Consider the following 25,644-nt stretch of genomic DNA (forward strand, 5'->3'; position numbering starts at 1 on the left):
CAGAGAAGGCAAATAAACAATTTTGTACAAGAAATTTAACACATTCTGTACAATCTTCACTTTGCTGTCATCATTTGTACAAACTCTGCAAAGGAAAAGAAAGTTGTATTAGTATCTTACAAATTAAATTTAGAGGCTCTCAGAACAGAAAGGAATCTCCCTCACTACAAATGGTAAGGATTACTGTATTTACAGAGCTACGGTGCTAGTGAATGTCAGATGCCTCTTGCAGGAAGGTGTTTGAAATTATGCTATCTTCTCCAGCACTCTATTCCAGATGAACCCTGTGACCTATATGAGCATGTCATTTGCTGGAGTTTTAGTTCTAAACTTACTGGGGCTCAGCTTGTCCCATGAAACATAAGGAACATTTGTGGTATTGAGTCTCAAAGTTTTGGGGCCTTATCTTACACTTCATACCAGAGTTAAGAAATAATGTTTCTAGCAGCCCCCTAGAAGGCCATAATTAAAGTTTTCAGAAGGTCTTTGACATATCTTTAGCAAATACTTAGCAGCTGCAGATATTTGTCTGCTTTGAAGAGACTTCCACTCTATACAGTACTATTGCCCTTCATTTTATTATTTTACCTGACCCGCTTTGACTACTGGGCAAAGGCTGCATTACCAGTCAGTCACTTTCATAGGAGAGGGAAAGTTAACTGCCATGAAATACAAAATTGAAATAACTAGCTTTTGTTTATTGTGGTTGCACAGAAGAGGCTGCACTATGAATCAATGAAGCAGTTGATGGTTTAGGGATGACTTGATTACAGTCTAAATATCTACATCAAGAGCCCATTAACTATTTTGTCCCCCCCATTACAGCAGAGAAAGATGCAACATGATCCAATGGCTGAAAGTTGATGCTGGAGAAATTCATACTGGAAATAAGGTGCACGTTTTTGACAGTAAAGGTTGTGATGGAGAATCCATCACCGAATTTAAATCCAGATTGAATGCTTTTCCTAAAAATATACTCTAGGAATTATTTTGGGGAATTCCTATGGCATGTGTTACACAGGAGGTCAGAATACACCACCACAATAGTCCCTCCTGAATTTAGAATCTGTGAATCTGGGTTTCATTGACCTAGGGATGAACATGCTGATAAGATTGAGTTTGAGGGCATCTGAAGACAACTGGCATGCTCTTGGAGGCATTGACTAGCCACTGAGCAGCACAGGGAGAAGGAGCCACAAAGACTGCTGGAAGAAAGGGGACCTGCTCTCTCAAATGAGCAGCACACTTCTTTTGGTAGGAGAGGGAAGAATGGCAGGAGAGGTGGAACAGGATATCAGTCCCTAATTGTATGTGCTTTCTTCATACTCTGGTGTAATTTCCCCGCTTTAGCTTCAAGGTAGGGGACTAGCCATTCATAAGGGGGAAGAAAAGGAAAGAAACAATTACTAAAACAGAGCTCTCAGGGTTTAGATTTTATGTATGCAGTGAAACATGACTTATTTGGTCCTGGCCATTAAAATGTGCTTAATGTTAGTTGCCCTCTAAAAATTTGCCTTTTTGCTTCAGGAAAAGTGGAACCTTTTCTTTGAAAAATGTCTAAGATGTAGATTACAGGGACTAGTGCTAGACTGTCAAAATGAAAACTGGCTATATATAGGATTGATAGTGTACAGAGTTATAGAAACAAGCAACTAATTGCTAGAAGTCTAAATGGTTGTTTGCTTACCCTCTTACAGCAATTTATATTGCAGTAGCAACTTTGGTCCCATTAAACAGCAAGTCTAATTAAATTGCTTCTCACTCCAAAGTCAAAACTTACAAAGTTTAAAGATATACAGAAAGGTGTGTAATCTTAGCTGACTAAAAATATTAAGGACTGTTACAGCTGAAGGATTTGATTCCTTTTTAGGTATCCATAAAGACTCCCTTGGTTGCCCTAGAGTTGAGCTAAAAAATTATCTGTGGACATGAGATCAACTAGGGTCCTTACAATATGTACAATTCCCAAGGATACAGTGAAATCTTAACACCATCCAGCTTTATTCCAAACAATAGTACCCCTTTGGCACTATGATCAGATGTGATCAAGCACTCACATTTAAAATGTTCATGGATTTAAACAAAGAGTCTTAGGATACCAGTGAATAAGGAACACAAACTTGGTATAAGTAGGTCACTGCTGTACTATTTCATATTAAATACTTTGTTAAGTCTAGAGTTCTTTAGACTACTGGATTTAAGGGATTTTCTCCTCAAATAATTCTTACACCAGCAAAGTTAGTCTAAGATTTAACTCTTGACAGACTTCAGACTAGATTTCCTAGTATGGTTTTCAGATTAATAGCTTTAATTGGGGCAGAGCTGAAACACAATACACGTATAGCCACCAGTTAAACTCATTTCCTCATTCTGTACAACATTGTACTGGAAGGAGCTACTGGTTCTGGCTGAGTTAGTTTTGGGAAGGATTTTAGAACACTGCATTAGCCACCCGAATTTAACAGTTCCACTGCCATCCTTCATCTCTAGAAGCAAAAGCAGTGATAAACTGGTATCTATAATTGGGAGCCAAAGAATCACTTATGAAGCTATTTGAGGAGTTGGAGAGATTTAAATTGTACCAAATATATACAGTTAGGTATCCTTCTCCATAAAATCCCTACATTGAGGGGACATTTCCCACATAAGTGTAAATTCTTGTCATCTGGTGTAGCTGAATGAAGCTTCAGCTGAACACTTCAGGTCATCCTTATCCACCAAGTAACTCCTCAGACCAGAAAGCAAGAATCCATTGTTTCTAGTGAAATTTACCTTCATAGTTTACTTGACCATCACCATCAATGTCTGCTTCCCTAATCATTTCATCAACTTCTTCATCTGTTAGCTTCTCTCCAAGATTTGTCATCACATGGCGAAGTTCTGCAGCACTAATATATCCATTTCCATCCTAAAGAAACAAGTTTAAAACCGTTTAAAGATAATTTCAATGTAAACCAAATAACCTCTGAAATTACTCTACATACAGTACTTCTGGACAACATTTAGGAGCTTCTCGAAGTGGGCATTCACCCACGAAAGCTCATGCTGCAAAATGTCTGTTAGTCTATAAGGTGCCACAGGATTCTTTGCTGCTTTTACAGAACCAGACTAACACGGCTACCTCTCTGATACTAGAATAGAAGAGTTGCTAATTGCTCTCCCCATCACATCACTTCCAGAGGGCAAGTGACTATGTCAAATTTGTTTGCAGTAGTATCTCAGTAATTCATAAGTTATTGGCTCTGCATTTACTTAACTGTACAACTGACTTAATATGCATATCATATCAGCTATACCATTCAAGAAAATCTAAGTGGTCTGGTTTGATATTTCCTCTATAAACAATTATGTACATGCAGTAAGCTGTTGCAGTTCTCAACCACACTTTGATGTTGTACATTTGTAAGTATGAGGAACAAGCCATTGTTTGAATGTAAACAGCTTTTAGTGCATTTGAATACATCTTGTAGCCAAAATGTTTAGTACTGCTGAGAGCCTATAAACTTATAGAAGCTGTATTTCCAGCTTTAACAAATATGTGGACCATTTAGATAGGCACTCAAGTGACTTACTGAAATATCTCCTGAAATGTGTCTACTGCGTGAAACTCCTGAAAGGGATCTCCAAATGTACATTAAGTGTTGTAAACATGCCTCCCAATGAGGTTTATTAAGATTTCACAACCACCCAAAATAGAAGGAGAAGTAGTTTCCCCACTGACTAGCACCTAAAATATTTCCAGGCCTTCCATTTGTTACATGAGAGGATCATCCAAAGTCCAACAATAGTGGCAATTAGTAATGACTAGGTATGACCTTACTACTGTATAAAGTATTTCTAGACTAGTCATTTGGGATTTAGTGGTAAGTTATTTGGAATCTGTTTTATTCAATCCCTCAACTAACTTGCAAACCTTATACGATACTTTAGTACCTTATCAAACACACGGAATGCTTCTCTAATTTCTTCTTCACTGTCTGTATCTTTCATTTTTCTTGCCATCATTGTCAGAAATTCTGGAAAGTCAATTGTGCCATTGCCTGCAAGAGAATTCTGTTATTAGTAACACATCTAAGAAGTTTATTTTCAACAAATTGCTTTTTAGAAAGCTTACCATCAGCATCTACTTCATTGATCATATCCTGTAACTCAGCTTCTGTTGGGTTTTGACCAAGTGACCTCATCACTGTCCCCAATTCCTTTGTTGTTATAGTACCATCACCATCCTTGTCAAATAGTGAAAAGGCTTCTTTGAATTCTGTTTGACAAGACAAGAGATAGTCATTTCAATTTAAGTTGGTTTTAATAATCAAAAAGTATCACCTGTGATTATAAACACTTAAGGTTTCCTGTTTTAGATTACAGGTTATTGGTTATTTCAGGAATTGAATTTAGTTTTCTACAATATTGAATCTAGAGCCCTTGCTTTGAAGGAAAATTACCCGAGGACATTCTGTGCCAAAAAATTAAATTCTGCAAATTGTGTCAAATGTGGAGGCTCCAGCATTGGATTGGGGAGCACAGGCCACTGGCTGCACAGAGGTGCAAGATCAATCTGCAGCTCCACTCCCCCCCGGGCACAGACTCAGTGAGGCTGCACCCAACGCTGACAGCACAAGGACCAGGCCTGCCCCAGAAACATCCCAGGGCCCTGCCCCTCCATGCCAGGTGCAGACAGGCAGGCTCGCTCTGTCTGGCAGGGTCCAAATGTAGAGGGGGCTTAGTGTGTGTGGGAATCCAGGTGTGGGTTGAGAGGGTTCTGTGTGGAGCTAGCTGGGTGCAGGCAGCTCAGTGGGGGATCCAGGTGTGGGGCAATCTGGTTGCACAGGGGCTTGTTAGGGGGTTCTGGGTGCAATGTTAATGAGATGCTGCGGGGGGGGGGGTCCAGTAAAGATGGTTAGGGCTCAGTGTGAGGGGCCCAGATGCTGGGGGAATGGGGTGGGGATCCAGGTGAAGTTGGTTGGGCTCATTGGGGTGGGTCCAGGAACAGGGGGAATGGGACTCATGGGGTTGGGGCAGGTTCTGGATCCAGCTGAGTGAGGCTCTGCAGGAGGGTCTGGGTATGAGGGGGTTTGGATGCACAAGCATTGGGTGGATGGGGGAGCAGCTCCCCATACAGTGATCCCTCCACAGCTGAGGAGTGACGTGTGTCGGGAACATCTCTCTGCAGGGAAGCAAAGAAATCTGTGGGGGACAAATTCTGCATGTGCGCCATGGTGCAGAATTCCCCCAGGAGTAGAAAATTTCTCAGCAGTCTTTGGGTCTACCAGGCTTACCTACAGAACAATTCAATTCAAGTTTGAAACAGAGCATAGTAAGTCTGAGAAAAGCTCTTAAATATTTGCTGGAGTGAATTTCACCTAGAATTGGAAACCCTAAATGTAATTCAATCCTCTTTCATGCATAAAAATGGAGGCCATCTGTCAGTACCTAGTGAGCATTCTCCCTAACTGAAAGAGTTGTGTTTAAGAAATGTGCCTATTTTTCTAACATGAAAAGGTTAGCCATAGATTAAAGTTTAGTATTAAAATTAGAAATTGTTTAATTTTGACTGTTACTATGGAAATGAGTCAGTTTTCCAAATTTGTTTTGATTAGCCCTAGCATTAGTGTATTCTATACCCCATCTTAGAGAATTTAAAGTAGAGCCATCCAGAAATTGGCTACTTCTACTGATCTAAAGGAAGCATGCTTGAAGTGAATAAAACCATTTGAGTCCACTTGCAGAGGTGGCGTATGTGTGCAGTCGGTGCAAGGAGCTCCTGACCCTCAGAGACCATGTACGGACTTTGGAGGGTGGGGAGGCGGAGAGAGAGAGAGAGAGAGGAGAGGGAGGTAGAGGGATGAGGAGGCCCAACTGTAGGGTGTCCACCTCCCCTCTCAGCTCCTGTGCTGTTGAGGAGGGAGAAGGGGAAAGGGCCCAGGGAAGCAGTCAGGGAGGGGGAGCAGGCTTCAACCTTGGGACCCTCCTTCCTCCTGGTTCTGGTTCTGGGGCTTGCTCCACTGACTGAGGCTCTCTCCGAGGGAACGGGGAGGAAAAGGAAAAGGGGTGTTAGATTTAGTGGGGGAATATTATTATGATTGTATGGAGATGGGTGTGTGATGGTGAGAGTTGGTGAGAACCCTGCCTGTGACTGGTCCCCCTGCGGATCTCATAGGCATCTAGATAGATCTAGAGTGGATTATGAGGAGAGGTGGTCGTGGTGTGTGTAGGTACCAATGACATAGGAGGGAGGGTAGGAGTCTAGGAAGGGAAATGCTAGGAAGAGGCTGAGGAGGAAATTTGGGAAGAGGAAGAGACTGAAATGCTCCATTTTCAGAAATACAGTTCCCAGCAAGGCTCCAGGGCCAGGGCAGGCAAGGTAGCAGAGTCCAGGGAGACGATGGAGCGAGGAGAGGGGAGAGAGGGGTAGGAGTTGGGGGAGAACTGGGGAAACTGGGATGGGAGGAGCCTATACAGGAGAGAGATGAGCACCCTAAACTAAAAGAGGAACAGAAAGCAGGCAAAAAATGAGAAAAGGTTGTAGAGCAGTTTTAAAACTAGGAGATGGGGAAAGCCAGTTTGCAGAGTTAGAGATGAGCGACAGAGATCTTCTCTTGGAGTCTGATGATAGAGGATCTAGAGGTTATAGTCAGGATGAGGAGGAGAGGAATAGAATGTAAGGGCCGGATCAGATGATAAAAAATCACAAAAAAGAAAAAAAGCACATCAGAAAAGGGAGGCTAATAAAAACAAGGACAATTAAAGGAAAAAGCTTGTACACAAATAAGTGTCTATATAAAAATGTGGAAACTAGAGTGCCTTGTGAGAAATAGGATATAGGATATATAATAATAGGCATCACACCCAAGTGGACTGAGACCAATCAAACAAACACATAGGACATGGGTACAAAACAATCAGAGGGACACAGGAGAATATACAGGGGAGGGTTAGAAGAATATGTAGAGAAAAATGAAGTAAAAATAGTAAAATCAAATCTCGTCTAAATCCACAGGTTCAGTAGTAAATCTGGAAATCTAAATTTCAAATATAAATATAAAATATAGGAGTAGGGATATAAATCCACCTGACCACAACAAAGTAATAGTGATGAAATTAGAGGCTAATTTAATGAGGAGAGAAATTAAGAACCTAATAATATGAATTGGGGGCTATTATCCCTTACATTTTTAGAACATTTGACTTCATTCTCAGATGCAGAAATAAAAGATAAAAAATCTAATGAAATTAAATGACTGCAAAATGACTGCTTCCATGGAGGGGCTGAGGCCGAGAGCCACAAATCCTGAGTGGAGCTAGGAGCTGAGCCAAGAGGTAGGCTAAGGAGGTGGAAAAATATAGGAAACCAGGATATAATATATGTTGACATACAACTGGTGGGTGGAACAACTGAACAAAATTACAATAACTGTGGCCTCAAACTGAGAATTTCAGAACAAATACAGAAAGTTAGTTAAACTTAGTTAAAAGGAAACTAGTGAGAAATGAACTAATAAATCAAGGGTGCAAAAAAGCAATACAAAGAAAATAATAATCAATTAACTTCAATGTATAAACCAAAAAAAAGAAAAAAAAAAGAAAAAAGAACTAAAAGAGCCCAAACAAAGAAGAACAAAAGAAAGAAAAGTGAAAAGAAGAAAAAGACTTAAAAAAAAAGTGAAGAAGGTGATCCAAAAAAAAAAAAAGAGGACAAAGCACACTTAAGTGTAATAAAGTGAAGAAAAAGATAAAGAAAAAGAAAAAGGAGAAAAAGAAAAAAAAAAAAAAAAAGCAAAGGTAATAATTAAATGTTTTTAATCATCAGAAGCAGGAAAGCCAAAAACAACAAAAGAAAAAATGAAAAAATAAAAAAGCGCGAAAGAGATGAAAGTGGTTTAAAGATGAGAAAAGAAATGGAATCTTTTGTTTGATTCCCAAACCTGAGGATGTTAGGAGATTCCCCAAACCTGAGCTTGCTCTGTTTTGACAAATCTCAATTGAGGGAGATTGAAAAGTGTCACTAGAGAGGTTTTGAAAAGTTGAATAAACTAGATGGCATTAACAAGTCCAAGTCCCCAGCACATTCCCCAGAAGTTAAAAAGAGAAGAAGAACTCCAAATGTGATTAATATTGAAACCACCAACCCAATGGTTGTTGTAAGCTAATGTGTAATGAAGTATTTAAAAGAAGCTAATGTAACGCCAATATTTAAAAAATAACCATTAAGTCTAACGTTACAACAGACCATAAGTAGAAACAATAGTAAAGAAGAAAAAATAGTGACACACAGATAAAAAATATAATCCTTGATACACAGAAACAACATAAACTGTAAAGAACAAAATTTCTGTAATTAATCTATTAAAAGGTGTCTTACTAATCTATTAAAACATTAGAGGATGAAGAGAAACACAAATGTGTGGACAAGGATTCCAGAAAGCCTTTGACAAGGATCTCAGCCAAGGGCTCTTTGATAAATAAAAAAGGGCAAGGAAAAAAGCTGTCATGGGTCAAGATATGGATAAAGGAAGGTCCTGACATGGAAGGGTAAAGGGTAGGACAAAGGAAGGAATTAATGGTAAATTCTCAGAATGTGGAGGGGAAAGAGAGGTGAGTGTCCTAATTCTGCAAGGTCAGTCCTAGGACCAATCCTATTCAATGGAGAAAGGGAGAAAGGGGAATGAAAGGGTAAACAGTGAGGTGGCAATGTTTGCAGAAACTTTAAGAGATAAAAGAAGAAAAAGAAATAAAAAGAAGTGAAAAAAAAAGAAAAAAAAAAAATTGATGAAAAATAAAAAATGCAAATAAAAAATGAAATTAATAAATGCAAAGAAAAAAAATACAATTGGAAAAAAATAATACACAACAAAATGGCAAATGAGGGGAGTTAAATTTGCAAGGTCAAAGTTAAAATGATAGTTCTCTGAAGATGTCTACAAAGAAGAACATGAGAACCAAAATAGCAAAAAATGTGTTAGGAAAAGAAAAAGGGATAGAAAATTAACTGAGAATATATTAGAGAATAGTATATATTATATGATATATCCATATAACAACCCAGGTCTCGATGTGGTCTCTCACTATGAAAGATCTCAATTCTAAAACTACTATCAAAAAGAAAGAAAAACTAAAAAAAAGGGCAAAGAAAAGCATTAGGGGAAGAGGAGGGTTAAGAGGGAAGATAGAAAGAGGAGGAAGGAGAGGAGAAAGGACTATATAGAGAAGAGAGGGATGGATGGAGAGTGATAGAGAAAAAAGATATGAGTGATGTTAAAATATACAAAGATGAAGATTAAGAAGAAAATTCCCAATAAAGTAAATACTAAAAAAAAATAAAAACAAATGAAATATTTTGGCTCTTAAGGTCAAACAGGAAGTTCTTGGAACTCTTACCTGAGGAGGCTGTGGATCAACATGTGAAATAAAGGTTTTTAAAGGGAAAGAAGGGCTACTATGTAAATATGGCTATAAAATGGGACTGGATAATGGGAGCCAATAATGGTAGGTGTGAGGTCTGGAGATGGATGGCAGGAGAGAGAGATCTAGATGGAGAGATCAGGGGAGATGATCCCCTCAGGGAGAGAGATCACTTGGATGGCCTGTTGAGAGTGGCATCTAGGCACCTGGCATCTCTGGGGTTGGATGGAGAGCAGATGCTTATGTTCTTGACCTTCCTATTGTGTTATGTTTTGCAAGTAAACATGTAGCTTGATTTTAACAGGTAAGTCCTGTTACTAAGATACTCAAAAGCAGCAGGTTCAAGCCATCTCTTATGAGAAGCCTGAGGCTCTAACTCAAAACCAAGTCAGAGTTTTAACTCAAATGCAAACCAATTAAATATTCTAAAAATGAAAATGCATCATAATGCAATCAAAAGGAAGGTGGCCACGTATATCAGGACATTCTTGCTGGAATATTTAACATTTGACTTTGGTCAAATAGATGGTCAACTGACATTAGTTGACCCACTTGCCAAACTTAACCAAGCAAGGCTATGTTTAAGACTTATGGTGCTGATAATCACAAATCACTAAACCACAGGAACATCTGAAAATACAATAGACTTGGAACTAGGGTGACCAGACAGCAAATGTGAAAAATCGTGATGGAGGGTGGTGGTGGCGGGGGGAGGGTAATAGGAGCCTATTTAAACAGACCCAAAAATCGGGACTGTCCCTATAAAATCAGGACATCTGGTCACCCTACTTGGAACAAAAAAAGACAGACTTCATTAGCAGCCTTTTCATATACTACTATAGATGAAACATCATTAGCACTTTTGTACATTACTGAAGTAGGCAGTTACAGATATTTCAGTCAATATCCTAGACAAAAGTAGCCTTTGAACAACCACCTTTTATCCTTAAGTGGAAAAAAAAAATCAGGAGTATTTGGCTCTTGTACAATTGTAGAATAGTTACAGCTCAGTTTGAGGGCTCAGTTGCACTTTATTCTTCACTAGAAATATTAGTCAATCCACTCAGGTGGTTAAGTGCAATTGTGAGCATTTCCAGGAGGTATTAATTTGTTTCAGTTCTAGCACTGCTCAAAGTAAGCCTTCACAGCCTTATAAAGTTGTGATTAAGGATCAGTTTAGAGATGAGTGCCTCATAGCTACCTACTGTACCAGAGACAGATGTAAACACCTGCAAGTACTCCCAAATACCAACTACATTCCCCAATGGTTAGTACAGTAATTCCTCACTTAACCTTGTAGTTATGGTCCTGAAAAATGTGACTTTAAGCAAAATGTTAAGTGACTCCAATTTCCCCATAAGAATGAATGGAAAGGAAGGGGTGTTAGTTTCCATTTTTTTGGAGGGAAAGAGGGAAGACAAAAGGTATTATATACATATTTTAAACAAGCAATTTAATACAGGTATTAAACAGGCTGACAAGCCCCCCTACACCACCACCCCAGTGCCTCCTGTCCGCTGGCGGATCCCATGGATCAGTGTCTTCCCCCTAGTCCCTCTGCCTCCTGTCCATGGCAATCAGCTGTCTTGCAGTATTCAGGAGGCTGGGGAAGGAGTGAGGATGCAGAATGCAGCCTCTCCGCTCCCTCCCCTGCCTCCTGAATGCTGCAAACCAGCTGATTGCCGAGGCAGGAGGCAAGGTGAGCAGGGGGAAAGGTGCTGCTCCGCGGGCAGGCAGGAGGCACTGGGATGGGGGTGTAGGGGAGCTGAGAGTGGGGCTATCAGCCATGGACAAAGCAGGCGGCCAAACAACATTATTGTGGAGCATTGCACAACTTTAAACGAGCATGTTCAGTAATGTTACGTCCCTGCTCCATCGAAACAATGTTAAGCAAGAGGACATTAAGTGGGGAGTTACTGTACAAGAAACATTGTTTGGCTGTACAATCCAGTAATGAAGCTGTTCGAGTCCATACTAAAAACATCTGCCTTTGGCAACAGGTACCCAATTTAAACTTACAAGTAAGGTTTGACTACTAATTTACATTTTCTTTGCATGAAGCTGGTTTGAGCCTTAATGACTAAAATATTCTGAAAATTCTGCTAGCTAAGCACAAGGCAGCCCCCCCCCCCCCCCAAGAGGCAGTAGCTAGGTCAACAGAAAAAGTTCAGAGTTCTCCAGTCAAGCAAGCGCTGTCCACAACAGGTGTTAAGTCAGTTTATCATTCAGGGGTGTGGATTTTTCCTAAGTTTCTCAACAGTAAGTATTCCAAGAGACAGTTCTCACTAATACACCTCCACCTGCAGTATTCATAGTAAGTTGTGTTGTCACCTACTTAGGTGACTATGGGCTAGTCTACACTGGCAATGTTTCAGCACTTTAAAGTGACTTGTGTGGTCGTAGCAGAGCACTGGGAGAGACAGTGCTCAAAAAACCCCACACCCACCTCCATGAGGGGCATAGCTCCCAGCACCGGTGCACTGTTTACACTGGTGCTTTACAGCACTGAAACTTGCTGGGCTCAGCGGGGGGTGGGGGTGTCTCACCCCTGAGAGAGAAAGTTGCAGCACTGTAAATTGCCAGTGTAGATAAGCCTTAAGATTCATGTTGTACACTGAATATCCCAAGGCAGTAGTTCTCAACCAGGGGTACATGTATGCAAAGGTCTTCCAGAGGGTTTATCAACTCATTTAGATATTTGCCTAGTTTTACAACAGGCTACAAAGCTGTTGCTCAGGCTTCAACTTCAGCCCCAGGCTTCACCACTGCATGGCAGGGCTTTGGCTTTCTGCCCTGGGCTCCAGTGAATCTAACACTGACCCTGCTTGGTGGACCCCCTGAAACCTGTTTGCAGCCCACCAGGGGGCCCTGGACCCCTGGTTGAAAACCACTGCACTATATCACCAGTTTGCAACTCTACATTTATTTTACATGCAGATAACTGTAACTCTTGTGAGCATGCTAACTGGTAAGTCAGTCATTCCCTGTGAAAAGGGACACTCCCACCTCCATTACAACAGTGAGAGTCTAGGAAATAGGCTTTAACACGTGTTCAAGGTCCTGTGGATCAGTGTGGATCAGAGTAAGTTTCAGTGTTGTGACAACTATTGCTGTATCACAATGAGATGTATTTGAAGCCAGTGTAATCCCTTTATAGAGCAAAGGAAACAGTGCTAAGTGGGCAACTGTACCAGCTGACATTTCCAAATGGTCTTCAGAAGTAGCCTCAAGTAAAGTACATTACAATAGGTTAATTTGGAGGTGACAAAGCCATGGCTAACTGACAAGAGCTGCATCAGCGAGAAGACAGACTCCTGGCCAAGTCTTACATGAAAACACGTTCTTGGCCAATACAGCTACTGTGACTTCTGGAGGCACCTGTGGACCTCACATTGCCAACTCATGATTTTGTCAAAGGTCTCATGATTACTCCAAGAGCTGAGGCTTTAAGGAACACAAAGTGAATATTTGATGATTTCAGCCCTCTTTAAGAAAAAAGTAACTTTCTAGCCCTCGTGGCTGTGGAGAAAGCTTCAAAATGTGACCCCAGTGCATCCTAATGGATCAAAAAGCAGAAGGCACAGGAAAAGAATACCAAATCTATTATTTTTACATAACCATGATTTTTGATCAGCCTGACTCAGGCTCACAAAAATCGTGTCTGGATTTGACAATTTGGGTTGGCAATACTGGGATCTACTTGAGTAATAAAAAAGTTAGACTCCATCAGAAATCAGTACCCCTCTACCCTGACCAATATAACACGAATTCGAACAACAGGGTAAGGCGGTGCTCCGGGGGGGCAGGGCTACGCACTGCGGTGGATCAAAGCAAGTTCGATATAATGCGGTTTGACCTATAACATGGTAAGATTTTTTGGCTCCCAAGGACAGCATTATATTGGGGTAGAGGTGTATGTTATGCCCTTGGTCATTTTCTATTAGATTAGCTGTACAGAGGGTAATGGATATTATCCACATTAACACTAATCCAAGTGAACTCATCTAGACTCCAGTGCCAGTCTGACACTGAGGCAAGCCATTGTGGTCCAAAAATGGTACAGTAGGACACCTACACATTAGAGCACTGTAGCACATGAGTATGTTAGAGCCTTTCAAGCCTGGTGGTACCCACAGCTATCACCCAGTAGGATCTTCTTCATACTCAAATTGCAGGCATTCCAGGGCCACTCTGGCTATCCTTGCCAATGTCAGCAAGTATCAATCTCTTAAAAACAACTGATAAGTGAGAGACTGAACTCAGCTATACTGATGCTCTCATCTCTTGGTCAGCAGTCTACCATATCCAGGCTAGAAACATGACTGGCTCAGTTTGAAGAAGCTTAGATTCTCCAGGTGTTGACCAGGTACAGTATTTTGCTATCACTTTCTCAGTCTTCCCCCAAACAGAAAGTAGGCTTGGCAAGCTGGTCAACTGACCAGTCAGATATTCCAGCAAGAATGCCCTGATGTAAGAAGTGGCCTATGCTTTGGATGGCACCATGATGCAATCTGTTAGCAAGCCTATTTAAGTGTCATGATATCTCATTTCACTACATGCTAATGACATCTGTTGGAAAATGATGAACTGAAAGTTCAGTATCTTGATTGTTCTAATAGATTCAACCCAAACATTGCATGCGGGCCTGGCATACAAATATATACAATGCACATAACTTGGTTATGTGCTCTGTAAATGGCTAAGACAGTTCCTGCCCTGAAGATCTTGCAATTTAAACTAGACAAACATACAGACCTTAACTCAGAAGGGAGTGGAAAGGGTTTACAATCACAAAGGGTATATCTACACTTAAAATGCTATAACAGTGCAGCTGAGGTGCTATAGTGCTTCAGTGTACACCAGAGGTCCCCCAACTGTGAGATGCACCCCTCTAGGTGGGTGCAGAGGAACGTTCAGGGGAGTGCAGCAGGCCAAGCCAGGCCAGGAAGCACCACCCAGCCCTGCCCCCCACTTAGCTCTGCTCCTGGCTCCACACCAAGTGTCTCCAGCTTTGGTGCAGCTTTGCACTCGGCCAGTGGCCCGGCTGCCAGTCCCCAGTGTGGCCCACCCAGAGTTCCACCGCCACCAGCCCCAACTGTGGCCCACCCAGAGCTCTGGCCCCTAGATGCCTTACTGCATTCCCTACTTACACCTGCTCCTAGACCTGCTCCCCCCCTCCCAAAAAAGGGGGGGGAAATAGGGGAAAGGGGGCCATTACCTGAAAAAGTTGAGACCACTGGTGTAGACACTACCTACGCAAGCAGGAGGGGTTCTCCCACTGATGTAGGTAGTGCACCTGAGAGGCTGTAGGTCGGTCAATGGAAGAATTTTTGACCTACTGCTGTCAACACAGGGACTTAACTTATGTCACTTAAGGGTGTGGACATCACACCACTGAGCGATATAGCTAGGTCCTCTAATTTTTTAGTGCAGACCAACCTTAAGCCTCCTCCCCAGAGAAAAGCTGCACAGCTATCAGGCTGCTTGAAAAGCTGCACAACTTCCTACCTAGCATACAAACATTTAAAACTCTTAACTAGTCATTTTTATAATTTCTCTATTGTAACTTCAGTTTTGAACATTCATATATAAATATGAACCAACACTGCTAAAGAACATAATTCTCATTTAAGATCTTCACTTCATTGTCTTTCATTTTCTATGCTAAAGGAACTCAGTTAAGTAACTTATTTGTAATTAGGCTTAATAAGCCTATTGCAGACAAAGTCTTGCTTTGTTACTATTCTAAGAAATTGTTAGTGATTTCAACTTTGACCATTTGACAATGTTTGACCAATATTTGACTAATCAACTGTCCAATTATTTTTGGACAAATACTTAACTAAGGTAAAGTAGCAAATCAGCTAGTTTGTTACAACAGCTTCCTGAGCCAATGCCTAATCATCATCTCAGATGAACTAGTACCCTGTCCTCCTACTGGACAGAGCAGCAGTCTCCTCCACTAATGGACCCACACACACTGATCCACAAGGTATTCAGGTGCCTGATTCCTTGTTTTAGGCTCCATAAGACTCGCAACCAAAACTGTAGGTGTCTAAACTGATTAAGTTCTTGGGCTCAGAATTCCCTAGGAGATCTATGTTCGACTAAGCATGTGCACTGCTGCCTCCCTCTAGGTGTCCAGAAGATTAGGCCCTCATGCAGGAGCTAGTTAAGTAGGCATGCTCAGAGGCTGCCTACTGGACCAGGTACCATGCAAAAATCTGTACAGAGGAAAGGGCACCACCACCTCCAAGCTTTCTGCCTGAAAGGGTAATTGAATCTGGTCTCCCACATATCAGGTCAATGTTCTAGCTATGGGCCTAAAAGAGAAGGTGGGCACCGCTACCACCTCCTCTGATGGTTGTGGGGAGTTAAGCCATCTAGTTCCCTTTCATCTTCATTAGCAAAGATGCCTTCTGCAAATTGCAGCCCAAATTTAGATGTATTCTCTAAGTCCTATCTTTCTCTTGGAGATGGACAGTACTTAGAATACATCCCTCATCTACCACAGGATAGCTTAGGCAGCTCTCCACCAACTTTGCTGCCTTTTAACTCCTGTTCTAAGGCACCTCTCTCCCCCACCCCCTCATTAATTGTAGAGGGAAGCCTCGGCATCTGAAACTCAGGCTTTATGGACCTCAGTGTTGTTTCTTTGATTGTCTAAGTGTTGTAACTCCCAAGTCCTTGGTCGATCTGGTCCCCAATATCTCCTTCCCAGATTGGGTCAGCCAAGAAAGATAGCTCCCACTCAAAAGTGGTACACTGGACAGGTAGACCAACTACTTCCAGAAATTAGTTAAGTTAGTGGCAGAAACACTGGGAACAATTCTTGGTGACCTCTTCCCCATCCTCACTGAACAAGGCTGAGTACCTGTACAGGCTAGTAGTTCAATCTACATATCCTCCATGAAGCAGAAAGGTAACTTGTAGTACCAGGCAGTAACTTCAGCATAAATTAAGACCACATGGCTCCACCAAGCAGTTCAAAAGGCTTAACAGTTCTACCAACTGTGACTTCAGCTGCTTTAATAAAAGTAACTTTTCTAAACAGCCATGAAAAGGTTTCAAGCATTCTCTATATCACTGAGAGAGACTAACCTCTGCCACTAAAGCTATGTCTACACAGGCAATTGTCTTTCAGAGGTGTTGAACTTCCCCTCCCCCAAAAGACAAAGTTTTGAGGTGACAAGTGCCTGTGTGAACAGCACATTGTTGGCAGGAGAGTGCTCCTGCTGACAACATAAACGCTGCCTGTCGGGGGTGGAAGTTTTTTGTTGGCAGGAGAGCCAACAGTGGCTACACTGCATGACTTGGTGGCACGGCTGTAGCAACATAGCCATGCTGCTAAAAGCTGTGTAGTGTAGACATAGCTTAACTCTTCAGAAGCCTTCTTCCATCTATGCATCACTGGGACTTCAGGATTAAATGTAGGCATCACTACCAAAAATAAGAAGTTATTGTCTAATTAAGAGGGATCAGTCAGTCTTCCAATGCCAAATTCAAGTCTCAACATTAGTATTTTTGGGTCTCAAGCCACCTGGTATATACACCAGTTGTCATAGTCTGACACTGATGAAGACATTTGTTGAATAAACTGCCACTTAGTCACTTCAGACAAGTGACTCTGTTTGAAGAACCCAAGCCCACACTGCCATCTCAGATACACTGAAGTACGTTTACTACACAATGCAGTTACTAGTTGTATAGCACTCTGAATGTATGGATTCCAGATGTAAAGTTTTAGGAAACAAAATTGAAGTGTCAGGACCACAATTTCAATTCAATTTTTTATTTCCAGGCTGTGCATTCTCTTCCTTGAGAAGATCTCCATCAAATTTTACTATCTCAGGATCTAGCAATGTGCTTAGACTTACGTCCAGATTAGCCAAATGGAGAAACTTGAGAACCTGTACTGGCTTTTCCACAACTGTTTGAGGATCTCATGCCCATGTAAAGAGTCTTTTCTTGCATCAAGTACATTTGAAAATGAATGCTGTAGTGTCATGAAAATACCAGTACCACCATATTTCCCCCATATTATGTACTGCAAAAGAGCTGTCAAATGCACAAAACAAAACAGAAATACCACTAAAAGTGTACTCTTTCAGAAGACAGAGTTTTCAAAGTTAGTCCATTTCAAGGAAGTCAAATGTGACTTTTCAGGATGAAACTAGATATCAAATGGAAAGATCCTAAACACTGACATGCATCCATAATCAAACCTGGCAGACAAAGTGATGTAAACTAAGTGGATTATTTCAGTGTTTTATACGCATTACAGAATCAGTAACTTGACATGTATGACTGGCATAACAGAACCTTAAACACAATCATGTCAAGGCCATAATTGACCTATTTCTCAAACTCTCTACTCCAATATGTAGGTGTCAAGCTGTCCTTTTTTCCCCACTTTTGGATTTCAAAGCCACCAGGCAGTCATTGCTGTCCAATCAAATCAACACAGGGCTGTCAACGTTTGCATTATCTCTGAAACAGTGTCAGATATTGAACTTCCCGTGTCCTTGCAGAGGTCACCAGTACAAAGACTACTACAGCCTCTAAGAGAGAGGACCACTAATAACCATTTAAGCAACCAGTAGACAAGTTGCTTGACAACAGATGATCAAAAACATCACTAATCTTTAGCTATAAAAACCTTAAAAGTTGAAAGATGTAAGCAGCTATCTATAAAGACCTGATGCTGAATTAGATTGGTCTTACTACCATGGTACCTATTCTACAAGTATTAAATAAACCTTAGACTTTGATTTCTGGAGTCCATAAGTCAGTCTAACTTCCAAATATTAGCAAGAGTTTTCAGACTTCACTATAAACACAATACTGTCCCACTGCTCTTCAGTTTCGGAATTGTGCTCAAAACAAATGCTGGAGAGAGGATACCCAAAGGTTTGAGAAGATAAACTGTGCTAGGAAAGGGGTTACATGCATCTAAAATCAAATTTTTTTGAATATGGAATTAATGCTTAGGAGCAATCTGAAACATGGGTAGCAGGACTCAGGTAAGATTAGACTTCAATGTTTATTTTGAACACACAAACATCTTTACCTCTAATTCTAATGCTATTTAAATATACTTTGAATAGCAGGAAAGTACTTCAAGATTTATCAGGAACTACTGAAACAGTATGCCCCACTCAAACTCAACCATTTTAACAAGATCTGCATTCTGTATAGCTAGATAACCCAATGTAGTAACAGACGAAGACTTAAGACTAAGTGAAGTCTGAGTTAGTTCATCTCCTGCAAAAGCAGCAATAATCATTAAAGCTACCTGCCACCCCACCCACAAGCAAATAGTCAATGTTTATCTCAGGATGTGGGGGAACTTAGTGCCTGGACCATACTTTTGAAATTCTTAGACCCACACTCACTTCTTGCTTAATGCTGTTACTCTTGAAGTCTCCATAAGTAAGTAACAACTCTTGCTTTTTGCATAGTGTAGCTTCCCCAACTAAAATATTATGCAAAAAGTTAAAATTAGTTCTTATGCTATCTTAAATTTGCAAATGAGCAACAAGTAGAAGGCAAATAAGACCAGTTAAGCAATTAGTAATAAGCAGAATTCTCAGAGTTCATGAGATCTTGTATTTGATATTACAATAAGCACTAACAAAGCTTGGTTACATGAAATAGGCACCTTTCAGGATGAATCATACCTAGTCCTTTACTTTAAGAGATGTACATACCTTCACTGACACTAAAGTTAACATTAATGATTTTGTAAAACGTAAAGGAACAGTTAGTAAGAACTGAGCCAAAGTAATATTTAAAGCTTTATAACAATTAAGGCATATAGTGTTCTAAATTATATTGAGGCTGTCACAAAATAGGCCTAATTTAACAATGCAAAGTAGGACTGAAAGAACAGGCTTCCCCATAAATAATTATGGAGTCTGAACTGTTTTAAAGGAAAGAATTATTCAGAATCTCAAAATTAGACAACTGATTTGTATCCAATGTTATCTGAAGGGAAAGCCAAGCCTAAGTTTCACTTCCAAACTAAAGACAGAAACTTCTTGTTTGTATTTTCTATATTTAGAAACAGGATGCTTGAACAATTTGTATAGTGAGGGTGCTGAGAGCCATTGAACCAAACTGTAAATCCTGTATATAATGGAAGCCACTTCAAGCCAGGGTGTGCGGCAGCACCCCTAGTTCCAGCACCTGTTTAGATATTTAACTCATTAATTATGACTTGCCATATGAACTAAGATAAAATCAATTCAGTGAAACTTCAAGTATGGGTTTTTTTGTTAGTATAGCATCTCAAAACTCACCTGCAATCTGCTCTTCTGTCAGTTGATCAGCCTATAATAGAAAAAATAATGTTATATTCCAGCAAGACAAGAATAGATTCACAAGTGAATATGCTTATTTGCAAAAGTATTCTTAGGTACCTGAGCCTCAGGGCTTATTGCATTTCAGTGTTCCAGCTTAGTCCTAAAGCTACAGAGCTGATTCAAAAAAATAGTCTGTGGTTAACAAATTACAATACACATCTTGACTACAACAGGACTAGTCACCAGCTTATTTCCTAGGCTGTTAAAGTGCCAGCTAGTAATGACCAAATACTGAACAGCGCTGAATACAGAGCAGTTAACCTAGGTAAGAGCCTACATCCAATTACTAGACTCTTGAGCCATCGAGTCCCCTCTAGACTATGTTTACAGGTATATCAGTATTATCTAGCGAAGACCTAGGAATTTAGTCTCTATAAATTTAATAGGTAAGGTCTCTCCATTGTTCTCTAAGTTCCATGCTAGGTTCAGAAGCAGACTATTATTCTCTTCAAAATACACATTAAAGTCATCACTAAAATAAAACATTTCCTAAAACAAATTTGATGTGTCGACTGAAAGATTCCTGTATAAAATGCTGGTGATCAAATAACCAGCTTGTACTGAAAGTTACTAGTGATATATTTGTATTCAAATAGTTACCAGATTTTTCTCTGACAAGTTTGATTAAAACATCAGTCTTAAATTTTGTATTTTAATACCTTTTGACTTAGGCACTTCAATATATTCTGCAATACAGTTTAAAGATGCATACCTATAAGCCTTCTATTAGTTTGAATGTTGGGGCCGGCAGCAAGGACAGTCATTATAGCCAATTTTAAATAAGTTTCCCTTTTGACAGAATGCAATAGTATGAGGAGTTTAGTAAGAATCTCTAATTTTCAAGTCTAGGTGACCTTTAAATAAGCTTCAGACATTTATTATCAGTATTCAGCTGAGGTTGTAATGTTACAACTTTAAGGAATCTTTCTAGAAATTTATCCATTAAAATTCCATTGACAGATTAACCTAATAATCTGCAGCTACTCCAAACACTTATTGATGTGGCAGGCTTGCAGTGTTCCCTCTAATTTTTCCCGGTGGGGTCCAGACCAGCTGCCCCAGCTGCAGCAGAGCTGGGGTCAGGCCGCCTCGGCCGCAGGAAGTTGGGCCTAGACTCCATTGGGCCTGGGTCGCCCCTCCCCCAGCAGGTCCCCAGATGAGTTCCTTGAGTGCCTGGCACACCCATGTGTGGAATGAATTTTGTTATGTGCACCAATATGGAGGTGGTGTGACACATCACCTTCACATTGGTACATGTAACAAAATTCATATTGTGGGGGTGGGGCTGAGTCTGGAGTGTGGGAGGGGGCTCAGGGCTGAGGTGTGAGGGCTCTGGGGATGAGGGGTTGAGGTGCAGAAGGGTTCTCCGGCAAGGAGAGGACCCCCTGCAGCAGCACCTGGGCTGAGAGGGGGAGGAGGCACCTCTCCCTGCCACAGCACTGGGGCTGTAGGATAGGTGCCCCTCCCCAGTGGGTCTGGGCCACAGCTGGGTCCAGACCTAGCTGCCCCAGCTGCAGCAGAGCTGGGGTCAGGCCGCCTCGGCCACAGGAAGTTGGGCCTAGACTCCATTGGGCCTGGACTCCATTGGGCCTGGGTTGCCCCTCCCCCAGCAGGTCCCCAGGTGAGTTCCTTGAGTGCCTGGCACTAAGGCCATGGCTACACTTGCAAATTTGCAGCGCTGCAGCAGGGTGTGAAAACACACCCTCTCCAGCGCTGCAAATTGCGGCGCTGCAAAGCGCCAGTGTGGTCAAAGCCCCAGCGCTGTACGTTATTCCCCACAGGGAGGTGGAGTACGGACAGCGCTGGGAGAGCTCTCTCCCAGCACTGGCGCTTTGACTACACTTAGCCCTTCAGAAGCGCAAGTGTAGCCATAGCCTAAGAATGCTGCTGTGCAGCCATGCAGCTTACAGGGAACTTAGCAGGCTTGCGTAAAAATTTTGAGATTTCAGCACTGATTCTCTTATCCTGTTTTTTTTGTGATCACTCATTCAGGGCTTTGGAGTGGACCCTGGAGCTGGAGCGTGGAGCAGAAGGTTTTTGCCCGGAGCTGGAGTGGAGCCGGAGCACAGCTCCGAAGCCCTGCACTCATTTAGTGATGTTGATCAGACTAGTCTTTCAAGGCTAGTATTAAAACTAAGAAATGGGAGGACTACTGCATGACATTACAGTTTAATGTTGCCATTATTCTCAAACCCATTTCACTTATGGGAACAAAGATCTTTGTCCAGGGAATCACCCACTCCATCTATTGATGGAAAAGGAATGAGTGAATTAAATAGGTAATTTACAGAAAGGAAAATCGGAAAGTTTCATGTATTCAAATTTTTATTTTGAAGCATTACTGTGGAAAAACTACAACAGGGGTTATACTAACTTCTGAATATTCCATTTAATTATTATTCATGAATTTGCCCAGTGCTTCAGGAAAATTGGGCTATGATACACAGATTTAAGAGAGGGAGTGCCCTACAAAGTGAATGGATGATGCAGTAATGACCACAGAAAAATCAAAAAATAGCTGTTCATTGCATCCATCAAGTTCCCTGTGACCCATCCCACAGCACTGAATCAAGTCACACCACCTCAGTTTGGCAGAGTAACAGACATGTACACTATTTTGTGAGCTTCTCTAGCTACAGAAGCAAAAAGCTGTACAGGCTCAACATCAGGTCCAGTTTTCTTTTTAAAACAAAGTGCATAGACAAAATTTGGACAGATTGAGACAGTCATCCAATTCTTACATGGTATATTTTCAAACTCTGGTGCAATATTGTAGTGCCAGTCAAGTCCATAGAAAACATCCTTGCAAAATTATAGTTGTCTGCCTTTAGTGTGTCATTCAAAGCACATACACTACAAAACAAGCAATACCTTCCCAGTTTCATTTATAGCTCAAAGAGACCGGAGCAGATGTACCATGCTTCTGTTGGGTGATTTATATCCACTAAACACTCCACAAACAGGTTAAGTAGTGAGCATGTCACTCACTAGTAAAGAACAAGTCCGTACCTGGGAGTTTCTAAATCCTATATACTGTTTACATGTCCAGCTCATTTGTTGAGTGTTTCCCCCTCCCCTAATTTAAGATTCCCAAGAATTTTCTGCCTCTGAAAGTGACCCATGCAAATCATCCAATAGGTCACTAGCCAGAACATTTATTCCAAAACTTACGTCCACTTCAAATACTGCCACAAGCAGGATAAGAGGGAGACAGTCTATTGAAGCCTTAGAGATAGAGTCACAGAAAGTAAAACAGTGCAACAGAATTGCACTGGGGGTGAGATAGGACTAAACAAACACCATCTGTGGAAGAGCCCAGCTCTGCAGGGACTGCTGCAAGACAGCAACTGAAGGTGTAGTCAGCAAGTCTGCTGCTATCTGTCCCCACCAGCCATTCCAGCCAATACAGCTGAGAGGCATACAGCAGAGGTTATGTCTTCAGCTCTGAAGCTGGAGTAGCAGCTACAGAAATAGTCCACTGCCACAGTTGCCTTAGGAAACTTCCCAGTGCTCACACTATGCATTGAGGCCAGTATATACAGACCGTAGGTTATTCACACCTTGCTACAGGAACATCTGTTTACCCATCAGTTTTTCTGAAGGTATGATCTGACCACTCCGCAAAGTTAGTTTCCTAGCCACCACCAGTAACATAAGTCAAATTCTGCTCCAAAGCCTCCTGCACCTCTGACTTTTCTTCTAAAATATCATCTTTTAAAGAATATCATTGCTTAAGCTGATCTGTGTGACATGAGGATGATTTTTTGTTTGCAATCAAAAACCTCCAACTTTTCTAATATATTTCAATGCACCCTCAAACATGTTGTTTCCTTAAAGTTTTGTTCCAAGTTTACAAGCTAATTTGCGGTATCATTAGATTAAATCTTTTCTGTTAGGCACTCAGGTTGCTGAACTGCAGCTCTAATACTATCTGTGGTCAGGTGATTAAAACAGCAACTAGAGAGCCTAAAGCAAAGACCTACAGTACTAGTTACACAGTGCAACTCCAGAACAGTGTATGCACCCCCTAGAGGTAGAACTGTGTAATAGTTAAGTCAAACCTTTTGACTATTCCTTTCAATAAGCTACACAAGAGAACTATCCTGTGCAGACTTCAACAGTTTTAAACTAGTTCCACAGCAGGCAGTGGAGAAGCCAAATCAGAAAAAAGTTAAGCAAGCCACAGAAACAGATGCCATTGTATTCCAGATCTTAGCATTTAGGTGAAACACCTGTTAACTATAACCAGTGCTGACATGGTCATGCTGCTAGGAAGCGCAGAATCAGCAACAATTTGCTGGATTCGTATGTAATTATGTATATGTTGTCACAGCTTGACTTGCGAGCAAAGCATTATGCGTAGTTTAGTACATTCAATTTTTTGTGATATTCATTCACAAGCTTAACCAAGTTTGGTCTGTTGGTACTGACCACAGCCATACTGAAGATGCCACCATGTCCCCTGGTCACACCCATCTCTATATTAAGAACTTGCTTGACTCTCGCAAGCTAATCCAATTTTGGTTTGGTAGGAAAAATCGACAGTAACAAGACAAAGTAAGCTTGAAATTCTTTCATTGCTATATTGAAAACCTATTTCCGATATACAGTATTTGTTCTGGTATTTCTCCAGCTCATTTGGAGTAGTGGCAGAATCTGGAGTCTTGTTAAACTAGCATTTTCCCCCACCAAAAGGGATACCAGTTACATTTTAGCCAGCACCCTATTTTAGGGGTTGGCTTAAAAATCAGACTGATACTCTCTGAAAACAGCTACTGAAATAATAAAAAGGACTCCTTTGCACTGTAAGCCTAGTTTTCCTTTAATGAGACGAGCAGTAATAGACACTTACTAGTATTGCTTTCTCTTACTAGGCAAAGTACTTCTCCCTGGACACATCACAATAGCTACTGTGACTACTCAGCACACTCGCTCCTGAGCGTCTCCGGGACACGCTAAACGAACAGAGCCGGTTGGGCTCGCGCGCTAGGAGACCGGTAAACCCACGGCCGCCGAGGCGCGCGCGCCTGGCTGGAAGCCGTCACCGAAACGCAGTGAAAACCCTTCGCTACGGTGAGAGAGAAAACTCCTGCTAAAGAGGCCCCCGGCGCGAGGGCCGCCAGGCGAGCCCGCCCCGGAGCCCTGCCCCAGCCTGGGGACAGATGGCGCGGCGAGCCAGCCCCTCCCAGCGCCGGGGCGAACCGCAGGGCTCCGCGGTGCGCTGCCGGCGCTCGGGGCCGGCCCCCCGCAAGCCCGGCCACACAAGCTCCAAGGGAGCGAGATGCGGCTAGTGCCACCGCTGCCGGCTGCCCCCAACCCCCCGGGGCCTCTTTCCACGAGAAACCGTTATGTGCCCCCCCCCCGCGCCCCAGCATCATGGCGCTCACCGCCAACTGAACTGACAGTTTGAATTTTGAATCCGCACCGGCGCCACCCGGTCCGGGCGGGAAGGCCGGGCCGCGCGCGCGAGTCGCCTCGCACCCACACACAGAGACCCCAGCACTGCCCCGCCGCCCCCTCGCTCTGCTCCCGCCCCACACGCCGCAGCCCGGCGAGCCCGCTTCTCCCCCGCGGGCCGGGACACGGAGCCCACCCCATCCCCACGCACTCACCATGGTGGCTCGGCTGGCGGTGGGGATGTACTAACTCAAAACGCTGTCGCTAACCACTCCCTAACTAGCCACTCTGCGGCTCGCCTCACAGTCACACTGAGCCTAGCCCGCTGCCCAGCAGTGCCTCATAAACCTCCTCACTCCCCCAAGAGCACTCCGCGCCACACCCCCGTCGGTGAAGTGAAAACGAGATCCGGCTCTCCACTCTCCTATCTACAAACCCTGCCCCCATCTCGAATGTGAACCCGCACTGTCCCCAGGCCCCAGCG

The 25,644-nt window shown here is 42.2% G+C and overlaps 1 protein-coding gene and 1 long non-coding RNA gene across 6 annotated transcripts in view; one reads left to right on the forward strand and one right to left on the reverse strand.

Moving 5' to 3' along the window:
* Positions 1–15: 15 nt before the first annotated feature.
* Positions 16–25,527, reverse strand: CALM2 (calmodulin 2). 3 transcript variants are annotated; one of them, XM_039529694.1, is made up of 6 exons: positions 25,376–25,527; positions 19,701–19,731; positions 4,115–4,258; positions 3,934–4,040; positions 2,773–2,908; positions 16–85 (listed from the first exon to the last, which is right to left on the reverse strand). In XM_039529694.1, exons 1-6 carry the CDS (start codon positions 25,376–25,378, stop codon positions 57–59), a joined length of 450 nt encoding a protein of 149 aa, XP_039385628.1. In that variant the 5' UTR covers positions 25,379–25,527; the 3' UTR covers positions 16–56. The 3 variants fall into 3 exon arrangements, with proteins under 3 accessions (XP_039385628.1, XP_039385629.1, XP_039385630.1); XM_039529695.1 differs by lacking the exon at positions 25,376–25,527 and adding an exon at positions 24,616–24,706; XM_039529696.1 differs by lacking the exon at positions 25,376–25,527 and adding an exon at positions 19,821–19,844.
* The window catches only part of LOC120400753, a 47,032-nt gene continuing 46,119 nt past the window's right edge, over positions 24,732–25,644 (forward strand). For all 3 annotated transcript variants that reach the window (XR_005596042.1, XR_005596045.1, XR_005596043.1), the window contains exon 1: positions 24,732–24,836. This is a non-coding gene — a long non-coding RNA (uncharacterized LOC120400753). The remainder of the gene's footprint in view (positions 24,837–25,644) is intronic.

Source organism: Mauremys reevesii, linkage group 3 (genome assembly GCF_016161935.1).
Source record: "Mauremys reevesii isolate NIE-2019 linkage group 3, ASM1616193v1, whole genome shotgun sequence".
Taxonomy (NCBI): domain Eukaryota; kingdom Metazoa; phylum Chordata; order Testudines; family Geoemydidae; genus Mauremys; species Mauremys reevesii.